Source organism: Lynx canadensis, chromosome B1, assembly GCF_007474595.2.
Source record: "Lynx canadensis isolate LIC74 chromosome B1, mLynCan4.pri.v2, whole genome shotgun sequence".
In the NCBI taxonomy this organism is placed as follows: Eukaryota; Metazoa; Chordata; class Mammalia; order Carnivora; family Felidae; genus Lynx; species Lynx canadensis.
The window spans coordinates 96,283,880-96,303,994 of NC_044306.2; the positions used below are offsets into that span (position 1 = coordinate 96,283,880).

A 20,115-nucleotide genomic window follows, 5' to 3' on the forward strand; every position below is an offset into this window, starting at 1 on the left:
TACCTATTTAAACAGCAGGAAATTTATTAAACAATTGAAAAAAAACAGGTGGGAATGTGTATAGAATCTTTGGAAAATAGTATGGTCAAAACACAGGGCCACTTATTATATAATGATAAAAAAAAAAAAAAAGATTCAATCATGCCTAGAATTGGAGCACTTCCAAGCTCAGAAAGATATTTGGTCTAGAGGTATAAATTTGGGAGTTATCAGCATATAAATGATATTTAAAACCATGATACTGAATTAAACCATAAAAGGATAGATGGAAATGAAGGATTAAGGACTTAAGTCTTGGGTAATCAATTTTTTTTTATTTCAGTATAGTTAACATACAGTGTGATATTAGTTTCAGGTGTGCAACATAGTGATTCAGCGATTCCAGATATTACCAGTGCTCATCGCAAGTGCACTTCTTAATCCCTATAGCCTATTTCACCCATCCCTCCACCCATCTCCCCTCTGATGGATAGTGCAATTTTTAAAGAGGTTTAGAAGAAGAGGAAGAAACAGCAATGCAGACTGAAAAGGAGTGATCAGTGAGTTAGAAGGAAAACCCATACTGTGGTGTTCTAAAAGCTGAATAAAGAAAATAAAACAAAGAAAAGAGAGTAATCAGTTATCTCAAGTGCTGCTGACAGATCAGATAGTTACTCAGAATTGACTCACAGGTTATTAATATGGAGACAATGGATGGTTGAAAGCCTGATTGGAGTTGGTGTAAGAAAAAGTATTGGAGATGAGCAAGTGCAGAATTTAGAGTTTTACTCCAGAGAGAAGCAGAGAAATGGGAGTGTGACAACAGAACTAGGATTATAAGAATATTTTTTAATTGGGAGATGAAAATGATTGGATAGATAGAAACATCAAGGAATGAGGTGACAAGGGACATAATTTGAATAATATCAAATAATGGAAAGAAGGGGAAGTCCAAGAGATTTTTTTCCAAGACTTTAATACCTAGACTTGATGACTTATTTTGTATAGGGAGTAAAGGAAAAGGAAAATTGAAAAATAACTCTAAGATTTCTAGGGGTTAGAAGAGTGATGGCCCTGGCCGAAATAAATACCAGAGGAAAATAATAAATTTTTAGGATAAAGCCAGGTGAGAAGGTGAGGGAAAATAACAGATTAGGCAAGATTCCAAGTGGAGATGTCCCAGAAGTTTAGCATAAGATGTTTGCTTTCCACAAAGTGATTATCGGATAGATTTTTAACCATTTATGTTACCTTTATTAATAATGGTGTGATCTATAATGACATTGTGATTATTTTTTTGAAGGCTCTACTTGAGGAGAAGCAAAAAGAAGAAGATATAGAGAAAATGAAAGAAACAGTGTCTCGGCTTGTGCAAGATGTTACCCTAAGAACCAGGAAGGAAGTAAGGAGTTTTTAAACTTCAAAAGTATTTAAAATTCAAAAGTTTACAGAATTTCACAACTTACAACTAAATACTACCTAAGTTTTTGCCTGATGGACATAACTAATTAACTATCAGCTAATTGCATCAATTGTGCTAAATTTCAAATAAAAATTATCTCAGGAAAGCAGTCCCTACCATTGTAGCTAGTATGGGCCTGGGTGGGAGTAGAAGAATTTGGAGGGGGGGGGGGTGATAGGCTAGGAATATAGTGAAGATTAACACACCTGAAGTGTAAAATTAAAAGGAAGCCTCAGAAAGAAACTTAGAATGCATAAGAAGTTAAGAGGAAAAAAACCTGTTGGCTTGCAGTATCTTAGAGCAGCTTAAGACTGGAGAAATCTGGCGTGGCCTCTTATTTTACTGGTAAAGAAACTGAAGCTTCCAAGAGATTATTGACTCCCTCAAAGTTACATACTAATTAAAGCCAGAACTTACACCTGTACCTTCTCCTGCTGTACTAAGCCCAGCATTATTTTGATCACATAATGCTGGCACTTATACAATTTGTGAATTATGTTGTTATTTTCAAGTCTGTTATCAAGACTAAATCTGATTTTTTGTGTTAATTAATGAGTTGTTTGTTGGTTTGTATTGTAAGGCTTATGGAAGTTGAAATTGTCTGAGCAATGTAGGTTTACGTTCATATAAAGAGACAAGGACGACCTATATCTAGTTGCCTTTTCTCTGGTATGGGTATGGATCAGTTCATAAGTGGGGTGGTAAAGTTCGAAAGTATAACATGAATTGTGGAGGAAGAAACGACAAAAACCCATTTTAAAAACGAAAAAAAAAAAAAACATTTTTAAAACCAAAATACTTAGGTTGCTTAGGGTTCCGCCTCTATGAAGTAGCAGAACTAGATGTAAATACAAGTCTGTTGATTCTTGAGCTCTACCCTCAATCACTGTGAATAATTGTTTCCCATTAATTGTGTATTTTTTTTATTTTTAGAAACTTTCAAACCCATAAAAAGGTTAAACATTGTTCAGTGAACACTTATTTACCCTTTAGCCAGATAATTCTTAATGTCTTGCCACACACACTCCATCTGTCTTTATATACATACGCACTCTTTTTGCCAGACATTTGGACATGGACTGCAGACATCATGACACTTCACTCCTAAATATCTTGGCATTTTTTCTCCCTGAGAAAGGACATTTTACTACACAATCATACTGCTATTACCATACCTTAAAAAAAAAATCAGTATTATTTTTAATCTACACTCATATTTTCCTAAAATATCCTTTACAGCTTTTTTTGGTTTTGGGTTTTTTTGTTTTGTTTTTTAAAGTTTATTTATTTATTATGAGAGCAAGAGAATGCAAACAGGGAAGGGGCAGAGAGGGGGAGAGAGAGCCCCAAGCAGGCCCCACGCTGTATGTGGAGCCCAATGCGGGCTATGGCTTTTTGTTTTTTTAAATTCAGGATCCAACCCAAATTTATATATCATTGCATTTGACTACTATGTCTCTGTAGTCTCCCTCAATGTAACCCAGTCCTCTGTCTTCCTCTGTGTATGACAAAGAATCCTTTGTAGAATCCAGAATATTCCACATATGGATTCTTGTAATCATTTCTTTTTGATTCGATTCAGATCATTTCTGGCAGAGTGATAATGTGTATCTTCCACTTCATCACGTCAGGAAGCTATAATGTCAGGTTGTGCATTAGTTGAAGCTAAGCTTGACAACATGGTTATGGTGGTAAGACCAGAACTCTCCATTTGTAAACTTTATAAATAACTGGGGGAGATACTTGAAGACTGTACAGTTATGCTCTCTACCAAAAGTTATCATCCAGTGGTCTTAGCATCCATTAATAATCTTTGCCTGAAGTAAATGTTACAAGAAGTGATTACAAATGATTATATCATTTTTATACATTTATTAGCTGTCAGTTTTCGGTAGACTTTTCTCCTTTTTTAATATCGCTATGGTTCGTTGGTCTTCTTTAGTTTTTTGTTATAACCTACTACCATCGGTTTTTTTTTTTTTTATTCTCATAATGTCTCTGCAGCTTTTTTGCATAAGTGATGTTCCTCTCTCATCTTGTGCTTTCCCTACCTCAGACAGGGAGTCAGCCACTTTTCCAGCATGCTTTGGTTATAATTTTTTAATTTGATATTTTTGTCAGAGACACGAATTAGCAAAACTATTGTTTTTTTCATTTTTACTATAATATTTACATTAAAATGATTTCCTGTGTATCCATAAAGTCTGTCTATGAAAATAGTTAACAAAAAGGAATGAAAACTAATACTCTTTTCCTTTAAAATGAGCTCCTATAGGGTAGTTGGATGCACTGTATATTCCTCCACTGGATAAAATAAAGGTGTTAACTCTTTTCTTACCGGTATTTTCTGTGGGCATTATTATTTCTCTCCTAGATAGACTGAAGTAGACTTGTTTTAAAAAGTCTCATCAGTTAAATAAAGCTAATGTGCTTGCTTTTCTCCCAAGCAACTAAGTGGTAGAATTTTCATTCCTATAGAGTCTCTGTATAAGGTTTCTTTCGCAAAAGTATTTTTTAGAAATCTGTTACTTTATCACAGGCTGAAATTAGGTGATTTCCTAAGATAAAATCTCTATTTGAAGCAGAATCCAAACTAAAACCGGGTTTGTTGATTTTTTTTTTTTATTACTAATTTACATACCCTTTCTGTAGGAATCCTTGTCCTATTCTTGGGGCTAAGAATATTATATCTTTGGCCATAGTTTGAATTATTTTTTTTAATATGAAATTTATTGTCAAATTGGTTTCCATACAACACCCAGTGCCCATCCCAACAGGTGCTCTCCTCTATACCCATCACCCACTCTCCCCTCTCTCCCACCCCCCATCAACCCTCAGTTTGTTCTCAGTTTTTAAGAGTCTCTTATGTTTTGGCTCCCTCCCTCTCTAACCTCTTTTTTTTTTTTTTTTTCCCTTCCCATCCCCATGGTCTTCTGTTAAGTTTCTCAGGACCCACATAAGAGTGAAACCAGATGGTATCTGTCTTTCTCTCTATGACTTATTTCACTTAGCATCACACTCTCCAGTTCCATCCATGTTGCTACAAAAAGCTATATTTCATTCTTTCTCATTGCCATGTAGTATTCCATTGTGTATATAAACCACAATTTCTTTATCCATTCATCAGTTGATGCACATTTAGGCTCTTTCCATAATTTGGCTATTGTTGAAAGTGCTATAAACATTGGGGTACAAGTGCCCCATGCATCAGCACTCCTGTATCCCTTGGGTAAATTCCTAGCAGTGCTATTGCTGGGTCATCGGGTAGATCTATTTTTAATTTTTTGAGGAACCTCCACACTGTTTTCCAGAGTGGCTGCACCAGTTTGCATTCCCACCAACAGTGCAAGAGGGTTCCCGTTTCTCCACATCCTCACCAGCATCTATACTCTCCTGATTGGTTCATTTTAGCCACTGTGACTGGCGTGAGGTGATATCTGAGTGTGGTTTTGATTTGTATTTCCCTGATGAGGAGTGACGTTGAGCATCTTCTCATGTGCCTGTTGGCCATCTGGATGTCTTCTTTAGAGAGGTGTCTGTTCATGTTTTCTGCCCATTTCTTCACTGGATTATTTGTTTTTCGGGTGTGGAGTTTGGTGAGCTCTTTATAGATTTTGGATACTAGCCCTTTGTCTCACATGTCATTTGCAAATATCTTTTCCCATTCCGTTGGTTGCCTTGTAGTTTTGTTGATTGTTTCCTTTGCAGTGCAGAAACTTTTTATCTTGATGAGGTCCCAATAGTTCATTTTTGCTTTTAATTCCCTTGCCTTTGGGGATATGTCAAGTAAGAAATTGCTGCAGCTGAGGTCAGAGAGGTCTTTTCCTGCTTTCTTCTCTAGGGTTTTGATGGTTTCCTGTCTCACATTCAGGTCCTTTATCCATTTTGAGTTTATGTTTGTGAATGGTGTAAGAAAGTGGTCTCGTTTCATCCTTCTGCATGTTGCTGTCCAGTTCTCTCAGCACCATTTGTTAAAGAGACCGTCTTTTTTCCATTGGATATTCTTTCCTGTGTTGTCAAAGATTAGTTGGCCATACTTTTGTGGGTCTAATTCTGGGGTTTCTATTCTATTCCATTGTCTATGTGTCTGTTTTTGTGCCAATACCATTCTGTCTTGATGATTACAGCTTTGTGGTAGAGGCTAAAAGTCTCGGATTGTGATGCCTCCTGCTTCGGTCTTCTTCTTCAAAATTACTTTGGCTGTTTGGGGTCTTTCGTGGTTCCGTACAAATTTTAGGATTGCTTGTTCTAGCTTCGAGAAGAATGCTGGTGCAATTTTGATTGGGATTGCATTGAATGTGTAGATAGCTTTGGGTAGTATTGACATTTTAACAATATTTATTCTTCCAATACATGAGCACAGAATGTTTTTCCATTTCTGTATATCTTCTTCAGTTTCCTTCATAAGCTTTCTACAGTTTTCAGCATACAGATCTTTTACATCGTTGGTTAGGTTTATTCCTAGGTATTTTATGCTTCTTGGTGCAATTGTGAATGGGATCAGTTTCTTGATTTGTCTTTCTGTTGCTTCATTATTAGTGTATAAGAATGCAACTGATTTCTGTACATTGATTTTGTATCCTGCGACTTTGCTGAATTCATGTATCAGTTCTAGCAGACTTTCGGTGGAGTCTATCGGATTTTCCATGTATAGTATCATGTCATCTGCAAAAAGTGAAAGCTTGACTTCATCTTCGCCAGTTTTGATGCCTTTGATTTCCTTTTGTTGTCTGATTGCTGATGCTAGCACTTCCAATACAGTGTTAAACAACAGCGGTGAGAGTGGACATCCCGGTCATGTTCCTGATCTCAGGGAAAAAGTTCTCAGTTTTTCCCCATTGAGGATGATATTAGCTGTGGGCTTTTCATAAATGGCTTTTATGATGTTTAAGTATGTTCCTTCTATCCCGACTTTCTCGAGGGTTTTTATTAAGAAAGGATGCTGAATTTTGTCAAAGGCCTTTTCTGCATCGATTGACAGGATCATATGGTTCTTTTCTTTTATTAATGTGATGTATCACATTGATTGATTTGCGAATGTTCAACCAGCCCTGCATCCCAGGAATGAATCCCACTTGATCATGGTGAATAATTCTTTTTATATGCTGTTGAATTCGATTTGCTACTATCTTATTGAGAATTTTTGCATCCATATTCATCAGGGATATTGGCCTATAGTTCTCTTTTTTTGCTGGGTCTCTGTCTGGTTTGGGAATCAAAGTAATGCTGGCTTCATAGAATGAGTCTGGAAGTTTTCCTTCCCTTTCTATTTTTTGGAATAGCTTGAGAAGGATAGTTATTATCTCTGCTTTAAACGTCTGGTAGAACTCCCCTGGGAAGCCATCTGGTCCTGAACTCTTATTTGTTGGGAGATTTTTGATAACTGATTCAATTTCTTCGCTGGTTATGGGTCTGTTCAAGTTTTCTATTTCTTCCTGTTTGAGTTTTGGAAGTGTGTGGGTACTTAGGACTTTGTCCATTTCTTCCAGGTTGTCCAGTTTGTTGGCATATAATTTTTCATAGTATTCCTTGATAATTGCTTGTATTTCTGAGGGATTGGTTGTAATAATTCCATTTTCATTCATGATTTTATCTATTTCGGTCATCTCCCTTTTCTTTCTGAGAAGCGTGGCTGAGGTTTATCGATTTTGTTTATTTTTTCAAAACGCCAACTCTTGGTTTCATTGATCGGCTCTACAGGTTTTTTAGATTCTATATTGTTTATTTCTGCTCTGATCTTTATTATTTCTCTTCTTCTGCTGGGTTTAGGCTGCCTTTGCTGTTCTGCTTCTATTTCCTTTAGGTGTGCTGTTAAGTTCTGTATTTGGGATTTTTCTTGTTTCTTGAGATAGGCCTGGATTGCAATGTATTTTCCTCTCAGGACTGCCTTCGCTGCATCCCAAAGCATTTGGATTGTTGTATTTTCATTTTTGTTTGTTTCCATATATTTTTTGATTTCTTCTCTAATTGCCTGGTTGACCCACTCATTCGTTAGTAGGGTGTTCTTTAACCTCCATGCTTTTGGAGGTTTTCCAGACTTTTTCCTGTGGTTGATTTCAAGCTTCATAGCACTGTGGTCTGAAAGTATGCATAGTATGATCTCAATTCTTGTATACTTATGAAGGGCTTTTTTGTGACCTAGTATGTGATCTATCTTGGAGAAGGTTCCATGTGCACTCAAGAAGAAAGTATATTCTGTTGCTTTGGGATGCAGAGTTCTAAATATATCTGTCAAGTCCATCTGATCCAATGTATCATTCAGGGCCCTTGTTTCTTTATTGATCCTGTGTCTAGATGATCTATCCATTGTTGTAAGTGGAGTATTAAAGTCCCCTGCAATTATCACATTCTTATCTAAGGTTGCTTATGTTTGTGAGTAATTGTTTTTGTATATTTGGGAGCTCCCGTATTTGGCGCATAGATTTTATAATTGTTAGCTCTTCCTGATGGATAGACCTGTAATTATTATATAATGCCCTTCTTCATCTCTTGTTACAGCCTTTAATTTAAAGTCTAGTTTGTCTGATATAAGTATGGCTACTCCAGCTTTCTTTTGAGTTCCAGTGGCATGATAAATAGTTCTCCATCCCCTCACTTTCAATCTGAAGGTGTCCTCAGGTCTAAAATGAGTCTCTCATAGACAGCAAGTAGATGGGTCTTGTTTTTTATCCATTCTGATACCCTATGTCTTTTGGTTGGAGCATTTAGTCCATTTATATTCAGTGTTATTATAGAAAGATATGGGTTTAGAGTCATTGTGATGTCTGTAAGTTTCATGCTCAGGTCTAAAATGAGTCTCTCATAGACAGCAAGTAGATGGGTCTTGTTTTTTATCCATTCTGATACCCTATGTCTTTTGGTTGGAGCATTTAGTCCATTTATATTCAGTGTTATTATAGAAAGATATGGGTTTAGAGTCATTGTGATGTCTGTAAGTTTCATGCTTGTAGTGATGTCTCTGGTACTTTTGGTCCTTGCAACATTTCACTCACAGAGTCCCCCTTTGGATCTCCTGTAGGGCTGGTTTAGTGGTCATGAATTCCTTCAGTTTTTGTTTGTTTGGGAAAACCTTTATCTCTCCTTCTATTCTGAATGACAGACTTGCTGGATAAAGGATTCTCAGCTGCATATTTTTTCTGTTCATCACATTGAAGATTTCCTGCCATTCCTTTCTGGCCTGCCAAGTTTCAGTATATAGATCCATCACTAGTCTTATCGGTCTCCCTTTATATGTTAGAACGTGTTTATCCCTAGCTGCTTTCAGAATTTTCTCTTTATTGTATTTTGCCAGTTTGACTGTGATATGTCATGCAGAAGATCGATTCAAGTTATGTCTCAAGGGAGTTCTCTGTGCCTCTTGGATTTCAATGCCTTTTTCCTTCCCCAGATCAGGGAAGTTCTCATCTATGATTTTTTCAAGTACACCTTCAGCCCCTTTCTCTCTTCCTCTTCTGGAATTCCTATTATATGGATATTGGTCCGTTTCATTGCATCACTTCATTCTCTAATTCTCCCCTCATACTCCTGGATTTTTTTATCTCTTTTTCTCAGCTTCCTCTTTTTCCATAATTTAATCTTCTAATTCACCTATTCTCTCCTCTGCCTCTTCAATCCAAGGTGTGGTTGCCTCATTTTATTTTGCACCTCATTTATAGCATTTTTTAGCTCCTCCTGACTCTTTCTTAGTCCCTCGATCTCTCTGCTTGCTGCAGAGATTCTCTGCTGTCCTCTATACTTTTTTCAAGCCCAGTGATTAATTTTATGACTATTATTTTAAATTCATGTTCCGTTATATTGCTTAAATCGTTTTTGATCAATTTGTTAGCTACTTCCTGGAGTTTCTTTTGAGGAGAATTCTTCCGTTTTGTCATTTGGATAGTCCCTGGAGTGGCAGGGAACTGCAGGGCACTTCCCCTGTGCTGTCTGGAGTAACTTGTATTGGTGGGTGGGGCGTCAGGCAGTCCCTATGTCTTCCCCCAGCCCCGCGCTGGGGCCACAGTCAGACTGGTGTGTACCTTCTCTTCCCCTCTCCCAGGGGCAGGACTCACTGTGGAGTGGTGTGGCCCCTGTCTGGGCTACTTGCACACTGCCAGGCTTGTGGTGCTGCTTCTGTGGGATTTGGCATATTAGCCAGGGTGGATCCGCAAGGTGCACAGGGGCAGGAGGGGCAGGATTACCTCGCTTTGCTGTCGGTGGTCCCCTGCGGGAGGGGCCCTGCAGCACCTGGAGGGAGGCAGGCAGACCCGTTGGAGAGATGGATCCACAGAAGCACAGAGTTGGGTGTTTGCACGGTGCAAGCAAGTTCGGTGACAGAAACTGGTTCCCTTTGGGGTTTCAGCTGGGGGATGGGTGAGGGAGATGGCCCTGGCCAGCGCCTGTGTTCCCTGCGAGCTGAGCTCTGTCTTCCGGGGCTCAACACCTCTCCCTCCTGGTGTCCTCTCACCCTCCCGCTTTCCGAGCAGAGCTGTTGACTTATAACATTCCAGATGTTAAGTCCTGCTGGCTGTCAGAACTCAGGCAGTCCGGCCCCTCCGCTTTTACAAGCCAGACTTGGGGGCTCTGCCTTGCTGGGCGGACTGCCCCTCTGCCACCCGGCTCCCTCCCACCAGTCCCTGTAGCGCGCACTGCCTCTCCGCCCTTCCTACCCTCTTCCATGAGCTTCTTGTCTACACTTAGCTCTGGAGAGTCCGTTTTGCTAGTCTTCTGGCAGTTTTCTGGGTTATTTAGGGAGATTTGGGTGGAATCTAAGTGATCAGCAGGACATGGTGAGCCCAGTGTCCTCCTCCTCCGCCATCTTCTCCCAACCAAAAAATCATAGTTTGAAATATTTTTGATGGCATATCTTCAAAATATTTAATAAATTTTGTGACTCAGTGATAAAAATGTTTTCTCAAAGTACTCATCATCTGAAAAGTCCTCTAATTTTTTACCTAATCCTAAAATAAATTCGCATTGATTTTAAAGTTGATAGAAGTTGTCTTTTGCACAAGTCCTTAAATAATCTTAGTATAATTTTTCAAAGATATTATGATCTCTATATTCAATTTAAACCTTTTTACAAACATGAATATTCAACTGCTTCTCTACCTAGTAGTCCCACTAGGCATCTGAAGCCCGACATTTCTAAAACAAACTCCCTCTCTTACTCCCTTATCTTCCCTTCCTTGTGGATTCCATTTGATTTCCTAGCATCCAGCCTTTCTGTAGTATTCCAACTATTCACTCAAGAAGTAATTATTGAGAAATAGCTATTGAGGGGTGTGTGGGTGGCTCAGTCAGTTCAGTGCCAGCCTCTTGATTTCAGCTCAGGTCATGATCCCAGGGTCGTGAGATCCATCCTCATATCGGGATCTGTGCTAAGCGTGGGGCTTGCTTAAGATTCTCTCTCTTTCTCCTTCCCCTTCCCCCCGCTCACATGCTATCTATCTCTCTCTAAAAAATAAAAAAAATAAAAATAAAATAATTTAAAAGAAGTAATTATTGAGCACTAACTGTGTGCCAAGCACTTTGCTGGGTCCCTGCTTTCTCCAAGTCCCACACTACTGCCAAGTTGATTTTTTAAAGTAAACTTTATTGTTACTATTATTAAAAAGTAATACATGTTCATTATGAAAAGAAATGTAAGAGAAAGAAATGTAAAAGAAAATTAAAATCATAATTCCAGTACCCAGAGATAAGCACTATTTTTAGTATTGTCCTTTGAATTTTCATTTAATTGCAAATTATCAAAGAAATGTTGTAACCATCTGTGAAACAAAAAATTCTGGAGACCTATACATGAATCTTTGAATAATGTTAAGCCTGGAAGATAGAATAATGAGGAATCTTTCACTTTCTACATATTGTAATTCTGCAGGTGTGGAATTTCAAGAGTAGGTATTTTTGTAAACAAACTATAATAAGATTTTATACAACATGTAATATGTATTTCCTTATACTTTTAAAACATTTTTAATGTTTTTGATTGAAAATTTTCACCTGTATTGGTAATTGTCCCATTATTATAATTTAATATGTCCTCCAAATATGTAGAATTAATTTGTTGAATTGGGGATAACTTACATCTAATGACTTAAGTGGTATCTTTTTTTTAACTAAAGTAAATATAATGAATAAATTATCACATATTTATGTTCTGGCTATAAAACTGAACAAAATATGACAATAGCTTATTTCTTTAAAACACAGAAAAAGCCATCGCTCAGATCTCTCTCAAGTAAAACTTAATTTGTGAAAAAAAATTATTTGATACTGGTTTTCATTTTGATTTTCTGTTTATTTTAAGTCATGGCTTAAAGTTGGTGATCAAAATTATATTCATCCTGTTAGGCAGTATTTGTACTATCATTGTCATTTTCTATTTCTGTCTCTTGTTAATTTGTCTTACTATTTAGTTTATAGATATCCTTACTATCCATAAACTATAAAAGAAAATGTTTACATAAAGAAAGTGAGGTTGGGTAAGAGGGGATTTTAGTTCCCTTACAGACTTCTGAACCCCAACCACATTAAACTACCTCCAGAAACATGTTATTTGCTCATATAGCAGGGTTTACATTATATTTTATCAGATACCAACCTCAGAAAATTTTCTATGACCTCTGTAGCATATAATTTTATTGATGATACACCATCAGTCTCAGTAGTTATACACAGTCTTTTTTAAAGTATGAATACTTTAATTTGCTGAAGTCATCAACATTATTGTAAAAATGTTTTAAAATATATATACGACTATGGTCATAAACCCTCATGCTGGCTGCATTCATTTCTAGATACTAAAAAGAACACTTCTAAAAAGTTGTGAGAGAGAGAGACAAGCAGACATGACTGGCCTTATAGAAACCAAAACTTGTATATTCTAAAAACCTTCATGACTTAATTTCTCTGTGCCTTGATCTTCCTCATCTATAATGAAGATACTGACTACTTAAGCAGATTGTTGGTGAGAATCAGATAATAACACACTGCTCTAAGTAGTCATTAACACATCAAACCTCTGTAAATAGTAACTATGATTATCACTGACCCATAAATAGGATGAATTGATCCTTTATACAATTATTCATAGGCAAAGTTTACATCAAAATCTAAAATAGAGCTAAAATGGACCCACATATGTTTGTCAGGTCTTCAGAAAAATAACTTCTATTAATTAACCAAATAAAATATATGTCAATTTTATAACTGTTCTAAAGAAGGTTTACATCATGTTTTAGATATAATCTATTTTATAAGATCTAGAATATTTCCAAAAATCTTTGTTGATCATATGTTTACTGATGATAGCATCAGTATCAATATTCCTCACTACCTTTTTTTTTTAATTTAAATCCAAATTATTACACATAGTGTATATTACACATAGTGTAATAATTTCAGGAATAGAATTTAGTGACTTATCACTTACAAATAATAATACGAGACCCAGTGTTCATCCCAGTAAGTGACCGTCTTAATGCCCATTGCTCATTTAGCCCATCCCCCTACCCAACTATCCACCAGCAAACCTGTTTGTTTTCTGTACTTAAGAGTTTCTTATGGTTTGCCTCCCTCTCCATTTTTATCTTATTTTTGTTTCCCTTCTTCTATGTTCTTCTGTTTTGTTTCTTAAATTCCACATATGAGTGAAATTGTATCCTATTTATCTTTCTCTGGCTGACTTACATCGCTTAGCATAATACACTCTAGTTCCATCTACCTTGTTGCAGATGGTAAGATTGCATTCTTTTTGATTGCTGAGTAATAGTCCATTGAATATATATGCTGCATCTTTTTTATCCATACATCAGTGGATGGACATTTAGGTTCTTTCCATTCTTTGGCTGTTGTTAATAGAGCTGCTATAAAAAAAGGGGCTGCGTGTGCCCCTTTGAATCGGCATTTTTGTATCCTTCAGATAAATATGTAGTAGTGCCGTTGCTGGGTCGTAGGGTAGTTCTATTTTTAATTTTTTGAGGAACCTCCATTCTGTTTTCCAGAGGGAATGCACCAGTTTGCATTCCCACCAGCAGTGCAAAAGGATTCCTCTTTCTCCACATCCTTGCCAACGTCTGTTGTGGCCTGAGTTGTTAATTTTAGCCATTCTGATAAGTGTGAGGTGGTATCTCATTTTGGTTTTGATTTGTGTTTTCCTGCTAATGAATGATGTTGAGCATCTTTTCATGTGTCTGTTAGCCATCTGGATCTCTCTTATGGAAAAGTATCTATTCATGTCTTTTGCCCATTTCTTCACTGGATTATTAGTTTTTTGGATGTTGAGTTTGATATAAGTTATTTATAGATTTTGGATACTAACCCTTTATCTGATATGTTGTTTCAAATATCTTCTCCCATTTCGCCGGTTGCCTTTTAGTTTTGCTGATTGTTTCCTTCGCTGTGCAGAAGCTTTTTATTTGGATAAAGTCCCAATAGTTCGTTTTTCCTTTAGTTTCCCCTACCTCTGGAGACCAGTGAGAAGTTGCTACAGCTGAGGTCAAAGAGGTTGTTACCTGTTTTCTCCTCTAGGATTTTGATGGCTTCCTGTCTTATGTTTAATTCTTTCATCCACTTTGAGGTTATTTTGTGTATGGTGTAAGAAAGTGGTCCAGATTCATTGTTCTGCATTTGGCTGTCCAGTTTTCCCAACACTGTGTTCAGAAGAGATGGTCTATTTTCCATTGGATATTCTTTCCTGCTTTGTCAAAGATTGGTTGCCCATACGTTTGTGGGTCCATTTCTGGGTTCTGGGTTCTGTTCCATTGATCTATGTGTCTGTTTTTGTGCCAGTACCATACTGTCTTGATGATTATAACTTTGTAATACAGCTTAAAGTCTGGAAATGTGATGCCTCCAGCTTTGGTTTCCTTTTTCAAAATTACTTTGGCTATTCAGGGTCTTTTCTGGTACCATACAAATTTTAGACTGTTTGTTCCAGCTCTGTGAAGAATGCTGGTGTTACTTTGATAGGGGTTGTATTGAATGTGTAGATTGCTTTGGGTAGTATCGACATTTTAACAATATTTGTTCTTCCAATCCACGAGCATGGAATGTTTTTCCACTGTTCTGTGTCTTTTTCCATTTCTTTCATAACCTTTCTATAGTTTTCAGTGTATAGATTTTTCACCTCTTTGATTAAGTTTATTCCTAGATATTTATGGTTTTTCGTGCAATTGTAAATGGGATCAATTCCCTGTTATCTCTTTCTGTTGCTTCATTATTGGTGTATAGAAATGTGATTCCTGTACATTGAATTTATATTATGCTACTTTGCTGAATTCCTGGATCAGTTCTAGCAGTTTTTTGATGGAGTCTTTCAGGTTTTCCACATAAAATATCACGTCATCTGCGAAGAGTGAAAGTGTGACTTCCTCCTTGCTGATCTAGATGCCTTTTATTTCTTTTTTTTTGTCTGATTGCCGAGGCTCAGACTTCCAACACTATTTTGAATAACAGTGTAGTGGAGAGATTGGGCCTCCTTGTCACGTTCCTGACCTTAGAGGGAAAGCTGTCAGTTTTTCTCTATTGAGGATGATATTAGCAGTCAGTCTTTCGTATCTGGTCTTTATGATCTTGAGGTATGTTCCTTCTATCCCTACTTTCTTAACAGCTATCAAGAAAGGATACTGTATGTTGTCAAATTCTTTCTCTGCATCTATTGAGAGGATCATGTGGTTCTTACCCTTTTTTTAATTTATGTGATGTATCACATTAATTGATTTGTGGATATTGAACCAGCTCTGGATCACAGGAATAAATCCCACTTGATTGTGGTGAATAAATCTTTTAATGTATTGTTGGATCCGGTTTGCTAGTATCTTGTTGAGAATTTTTGCATCCATGTTCATCAAAGGAATTGGTATGTAGTTCTCCTTTTTAGTAGGGGGTCTTTGTCTGGTTTTGGATTCAAGGTAATGCTGGCCTTGTAGAATGAGTTTGAAACTTTTCTTTCCATTTCTATTTTTGGGAACAGGTTTAAAGGATAGGTGTTAACTTTTCTTTAAATGTTTGGTAGAATTCCCCTGGAAAGCCTTCCAGCCCTGGACTCTTGTTTTTGGGGAGATTTTTGATTACTGATTTAATTTCTTTACTGGTTGTGGGTCTATTCAAATTTTCCATTTCTTCCAGATTGACCAGTTTGTTGGCATATAATTGCTCATAATATTCTCTTATTATAGTTTGTATTTCTCTGGTGTGATGATCTCTCCTCTTTCATTCTCCTTATTCATTCTCCTCTCCTTTTTCATTTTGATCCATCTGGCTAGGAGTTTATCAATTTTCTTAATTCTTTCAAACAACCAACTCCTGGTTCTGTTGATCTGTTGTTTCTTTGATTCAATCTATATCATTGATTTCTGCTCTAATCTTTATTATTTCCCTTCTTTTGCTGGTTTTGGGCTTTATTTGCTCTTTTTCCAGCACTTTAAGGTGTAAAGTTAAGTTGTGTATTTGAGACCTTTCTTCCTTCTTTAGGAGAGCCTGGATTGCTATGTACTTCCCTCTTATGACCACCTTTGCTGCATACCAGAGGTTTTGGGCTGTCATGTTTTCATTTTCATTGGCTTCTGTGTACTTCTTAATTTCCTCTTTTATTTCTTGGTTAACCCATTCATTCTGTAGTAAGATGTTCTTTAATCTCCAAGTGTTCATGGTTATTGCAGATTTCTTCTTGTGGTTGATTTTGAGTTTCATAGCAAACTTGTGGTCTGAAAATATGAAAGGTATGATCCTGATCTTTTTGTACTTGTTGAGGGCTGATTTGTGTTCCAGTATGTGATCTAGTCTGGAGAATGTTCCATGTGCACTCAAGAAGAATGTGTATTCTGCTGCTTTAGGATGAAATGCCCTAAATGTATCTGTTAAACCATCCGGTCCAGTGTGTCATTCAAAGCCATTGTTTCCTTGTTGATTTTCTGCATGTTTGGGTGCTTTCACATTTGGAGCATAAATGTTTACAATTGCTAGATATTCTTGATGGATAGACCCCTTAATTATGATATAATGCCCTCCTTCATCTCTTGATACAGGCTTTATTTTAAAGTCTAGATTGTCTGATATAAGTATGGCTACTCCAGCTTTCATTTGACAACCAGTAGCATGATAGATTGTTCTCCATCCCCTTACTTTCTATCTGTAGGTGTCTTTAGGTCTAAAATGAGTCTCTTGTAAGCAGCATATAAATGTGTCTTGTTTTCTTATCCATTCTGATACCCTATGTCTTTTGATTGGAGCATTTAGTCCATTGACATTTAGAGTGAGTACTGAAACATATGAATTTAGTGCCCTTGTGTTCCCTGTAGAGTTGTTTCTGGTAATGTTCCCTGGTGCTTCTAGTCTTTGTTGCTTTGATCTTTGTTTTGTTTTGTTTTCTCTTTTGTCCACTCAGAGTCCCTCTTAAAATTTCTTGCAGGGATGCTTTAGTGGTCACGTACTCCTTTAGTTTTTGTTTGTCTTGGAAACTCTTTATCTCTCCTTTTATTTTGAATGACAGCCTTTCTGGATAAAGATTTCTTGGCTGCATAATTTTCCAATTCAGTACATTGAATATATCACTCCTTTTTGGCCTGCAAAATTTCTTGTATATAGGTTTATTGCAACCCTGACCTATCTTCCCTTATAGGTTAAGGACAAACTCAAGTTATGCAGATTGTTGCATTAATCATCTGAACAATTTCCTAGGCATTCAAAATAGTTTGGTGCTGTTCTAGCTGTGTTTCAAGGACAAGACAAGCTCAGGATCTCCATGATGCTCTGCCATCTTAATTCCTCCTTCCTTCATGGTCTTTTTAAAAAGTATGAGTAGTTATTAATTAGAAAAATACACTGTCATAGGAGTCATCTTGATGAGATGTAACTAATTCTTCAAAATATTTTGTACATATAAGTCATACTGTTTCTGAAGTATTTTAAATGTTAATTGAAATAAGAGTTTTTCTCACAAAGTAATTTACTTTATACTGAAATATATGCAATATGAAAATATTTTTCTTCTTATAAAACAAAAGTGCCTTAAAAGTTACTAGTTACATTTTTAGTGTGTAATTCAGCTTTTCTCTTGACTTGCTCTATGGCACCAGTTCTTAAAGTGTTGTTCAGAGAGTCTGGAAGGTCACACCTACTTTCATAATTATAGTTTACTGTTTTCTTTTTTCATACTCGTTCTCTGATGAGTGTACAGTGGTGTTTTCCAGAGGCTGATGGTAAGCAACACAACAGGTTGAACACAGAAGTAGATAATGTGAATCTGGCTGTCCCCTATTCAAACATTAAGGAAATTTACAAAAATGTAAAATAATAACATTTTTCTAGAAAATTTTTTATTTTGGAAAATGAACTTATTTTTCATAAAATGTTATTTATGTTAACCTATAATGACTTAATATCTATAAGGGGATTAATAAGTAAATATTTTGAAATGTTGCCAGTTTTCACTTCAAATATGGTAAGTTTTCATAGAAATTCACTCTCCTTCCACTGTTGTGATAAATTCTTGACCCTTTAGGGGCACCTAGGTGGCTCAGTCAGTTAAGTGTCTGACTTTAGCTCAGGTCATGATCTCGCAGCTCCCCATCGGGCTCTCTGCTGACAGCCTAGAGCCTGGAGCCTGCTTCAGATTCTGTCTCCCTCTTTCTCTGCCCCTCCCCCAGCCACACTCTGTGTCTCTCTCTCTCTCAAAAATAAACATTAAAAATTTTTTTAAATAATTCTTGACTCTTTAAACTCAGGTGGTTATTTTTTATGCCATAAAAGTTTTATTTTTTTCTCAAAATTATCCTAAATATTTTTATTGGGTATTAATCAATTTTTGTGAATCTAAACAATTTATGAATGTCTTAATTACAGGTTGCAAGCACAAGAAAACAGTATAATGTACAGATTTCTCGACTAACAGAAGAACTTTCAGCCCTTCAAATGGTAGGTTAGAAGACTATATTCTTCTGAATATTGTCTATTTTATTTTTCTTATTTTTTTAATGTTTATTTACTCACCTTGAAAGTGAGGGTGAGAGAGAGAGCAGGGGAGGGGCAGAGAGAGAGAGGTAGAGAGAACATCCCAAGCATGCTCCATGCTGTCAGCACAAAGAGTGATATGGGCCTTCATCTCACGAACCATGAGATCGTGGTCTGAGCCAAAACCAAGAGTTGGAAGCTTAACCAACTGAGCCACCCAGGCGACCCTGAATATTGCTTATTTTAAAGCCAGGATACATTTTAATGTGTCTTGTAATGCACATTCTTGTTCATTCAGAAGATACTAAGCCAGGAACTATGCTAGATTCTAGGAAAAGATTAAAAATCAAGATAAACATGTTAACTGTAATCTTGGAGCCTGTGGTCTAGGAGGACAGATGGATGGCATTTATCACATTTTACTATTACTTTTTTTTTTTTTTGACAATGCACAGCATGCTATGAAGCACCCATCTGCAGCTGCTAACACATGCTAGTTTCATCTGGGAGATTAAGTAGAAAGTAAGAGAAAGTATATATATCAGTGGGATAGAAGAAAGACAAGCTTCCCAAAAGAGATAGAGTACTGAAGGATAAATAGGCAAAGAGGAGAAAGGAAAAAAAATACTTGTTTCGATAGAGGTGAGATTAAATATGTAAATTTAACATTAAGATATGATGAAATGGAATTTAATAACCTTGCTTATAGGGGAATGAAAGTACAAGAATTTTTAGAGATTGGGAAGATATTTTCCACTTCACAAACTCTAATCCTTTCTGAATCTCTACCTCACTTTTAATGCTGCCTACAAAACTTAGCAACAACTTATGTCTTGTAATAAATATGTTACATTATGTTAGTTCTCTTTCCATCTCCCATCTCCTTCCCTCACTCTCCTTTTCTCTTACTTTATACAAATCTTATCTTTCCAATTATATTATAAACACCTTGAAGGAGAAAAGTCTTATGCCTTCTTTTATCTTCATTGCCTAGCACAGTGTTTTCACAGTATGTATTTTAATAAATACTTATTGACTAATATTTAAACAATTCTGAAGGAAAGAACAGATCTTTTTCCACATTCTACAAACTCTGTAATGTACATCTTGAGACTTTAGTCTTTGTGTACAGGTCCTGAGAGTAATAGACTAGAAACCAGTGTTACTTTTTGTTTAATGTCATTTGTGTTAAGGATGTAGGAACATTAAGTAAAACTAATGGGATGCAGTGTGGCCAAATAGTCATGTCTAATTAATTGTTGTTTTCAAGTTTTACTACTTCTTCTATTACCTTGCTATTTTGCTTGTTGTCTTACAGGGACTGGTTTAGCTTTGAGTAGATTCATAGCTAGAAGAAAGTCTTTCCCCAGTCCAGGATCATTTAATGGCTTGTAAACTCTGGAAGGACAAGAACATTATCTCTTTCTGTTTTCCCAAAGGAATGAATGTGTGTTGGATAAGATCTGCAGGGCTTTTAAAAATAATTCTTATCTGTTTACACAACCAGAGCTGTGTAAACTCAATTTCGAGCAAAAAATTATATTTCTTAGGATTTATAGTGAAACAATTATAATACATAGCTAAGTGGATTTTTCTAAAGATATTAAATATTATGTGATGTCATGTTGATTCCATGGGGAACTGTCCTGAATAATTGAAAAGTGTTTGAAATATCAAACATTGAGAAATATGTTTGAAGGAGGACATGTTCAACTACTTTAAAAAGCAGATTTTGTCAGGTAACT

The 20,115-nt window shown here is 36.4% G+C and overlaps 1 protein-coding gene across 6 annotated transcripts in view; it reads left to right on the plus strand.

Annotated features, from left to right (window-relative positions):
* SCLT1 (sodium channel and clathrin linker 1) overlaps positions 1-20,115 on the plus strand; it is a 226,190-nt gene that overhangs the window by 124,531 nt on the left and 81,544 nt on the right. For all 6 annotated transcript variants that reach the window (XR_003968348.1, XR_003968349.1, XM_030313073.1 and 3 more), the window contains 2 exons: positions 1,283-1,381; positions 18,263-18,334. Coding sequence is in view for 4 of the 6 variants with exons in the window: in XM_030313073.1 (XP_030168933.1) it covers positions 1,283-1,381; positions 18,263-18,334 (171 nt within the window). In the remaining 2 variants the exon portion in view is untranslated. The remainder of the gene's footprint in view (positions 1-1,282; positions 1,382-18,262; positions 18,335-20,115) is intronic.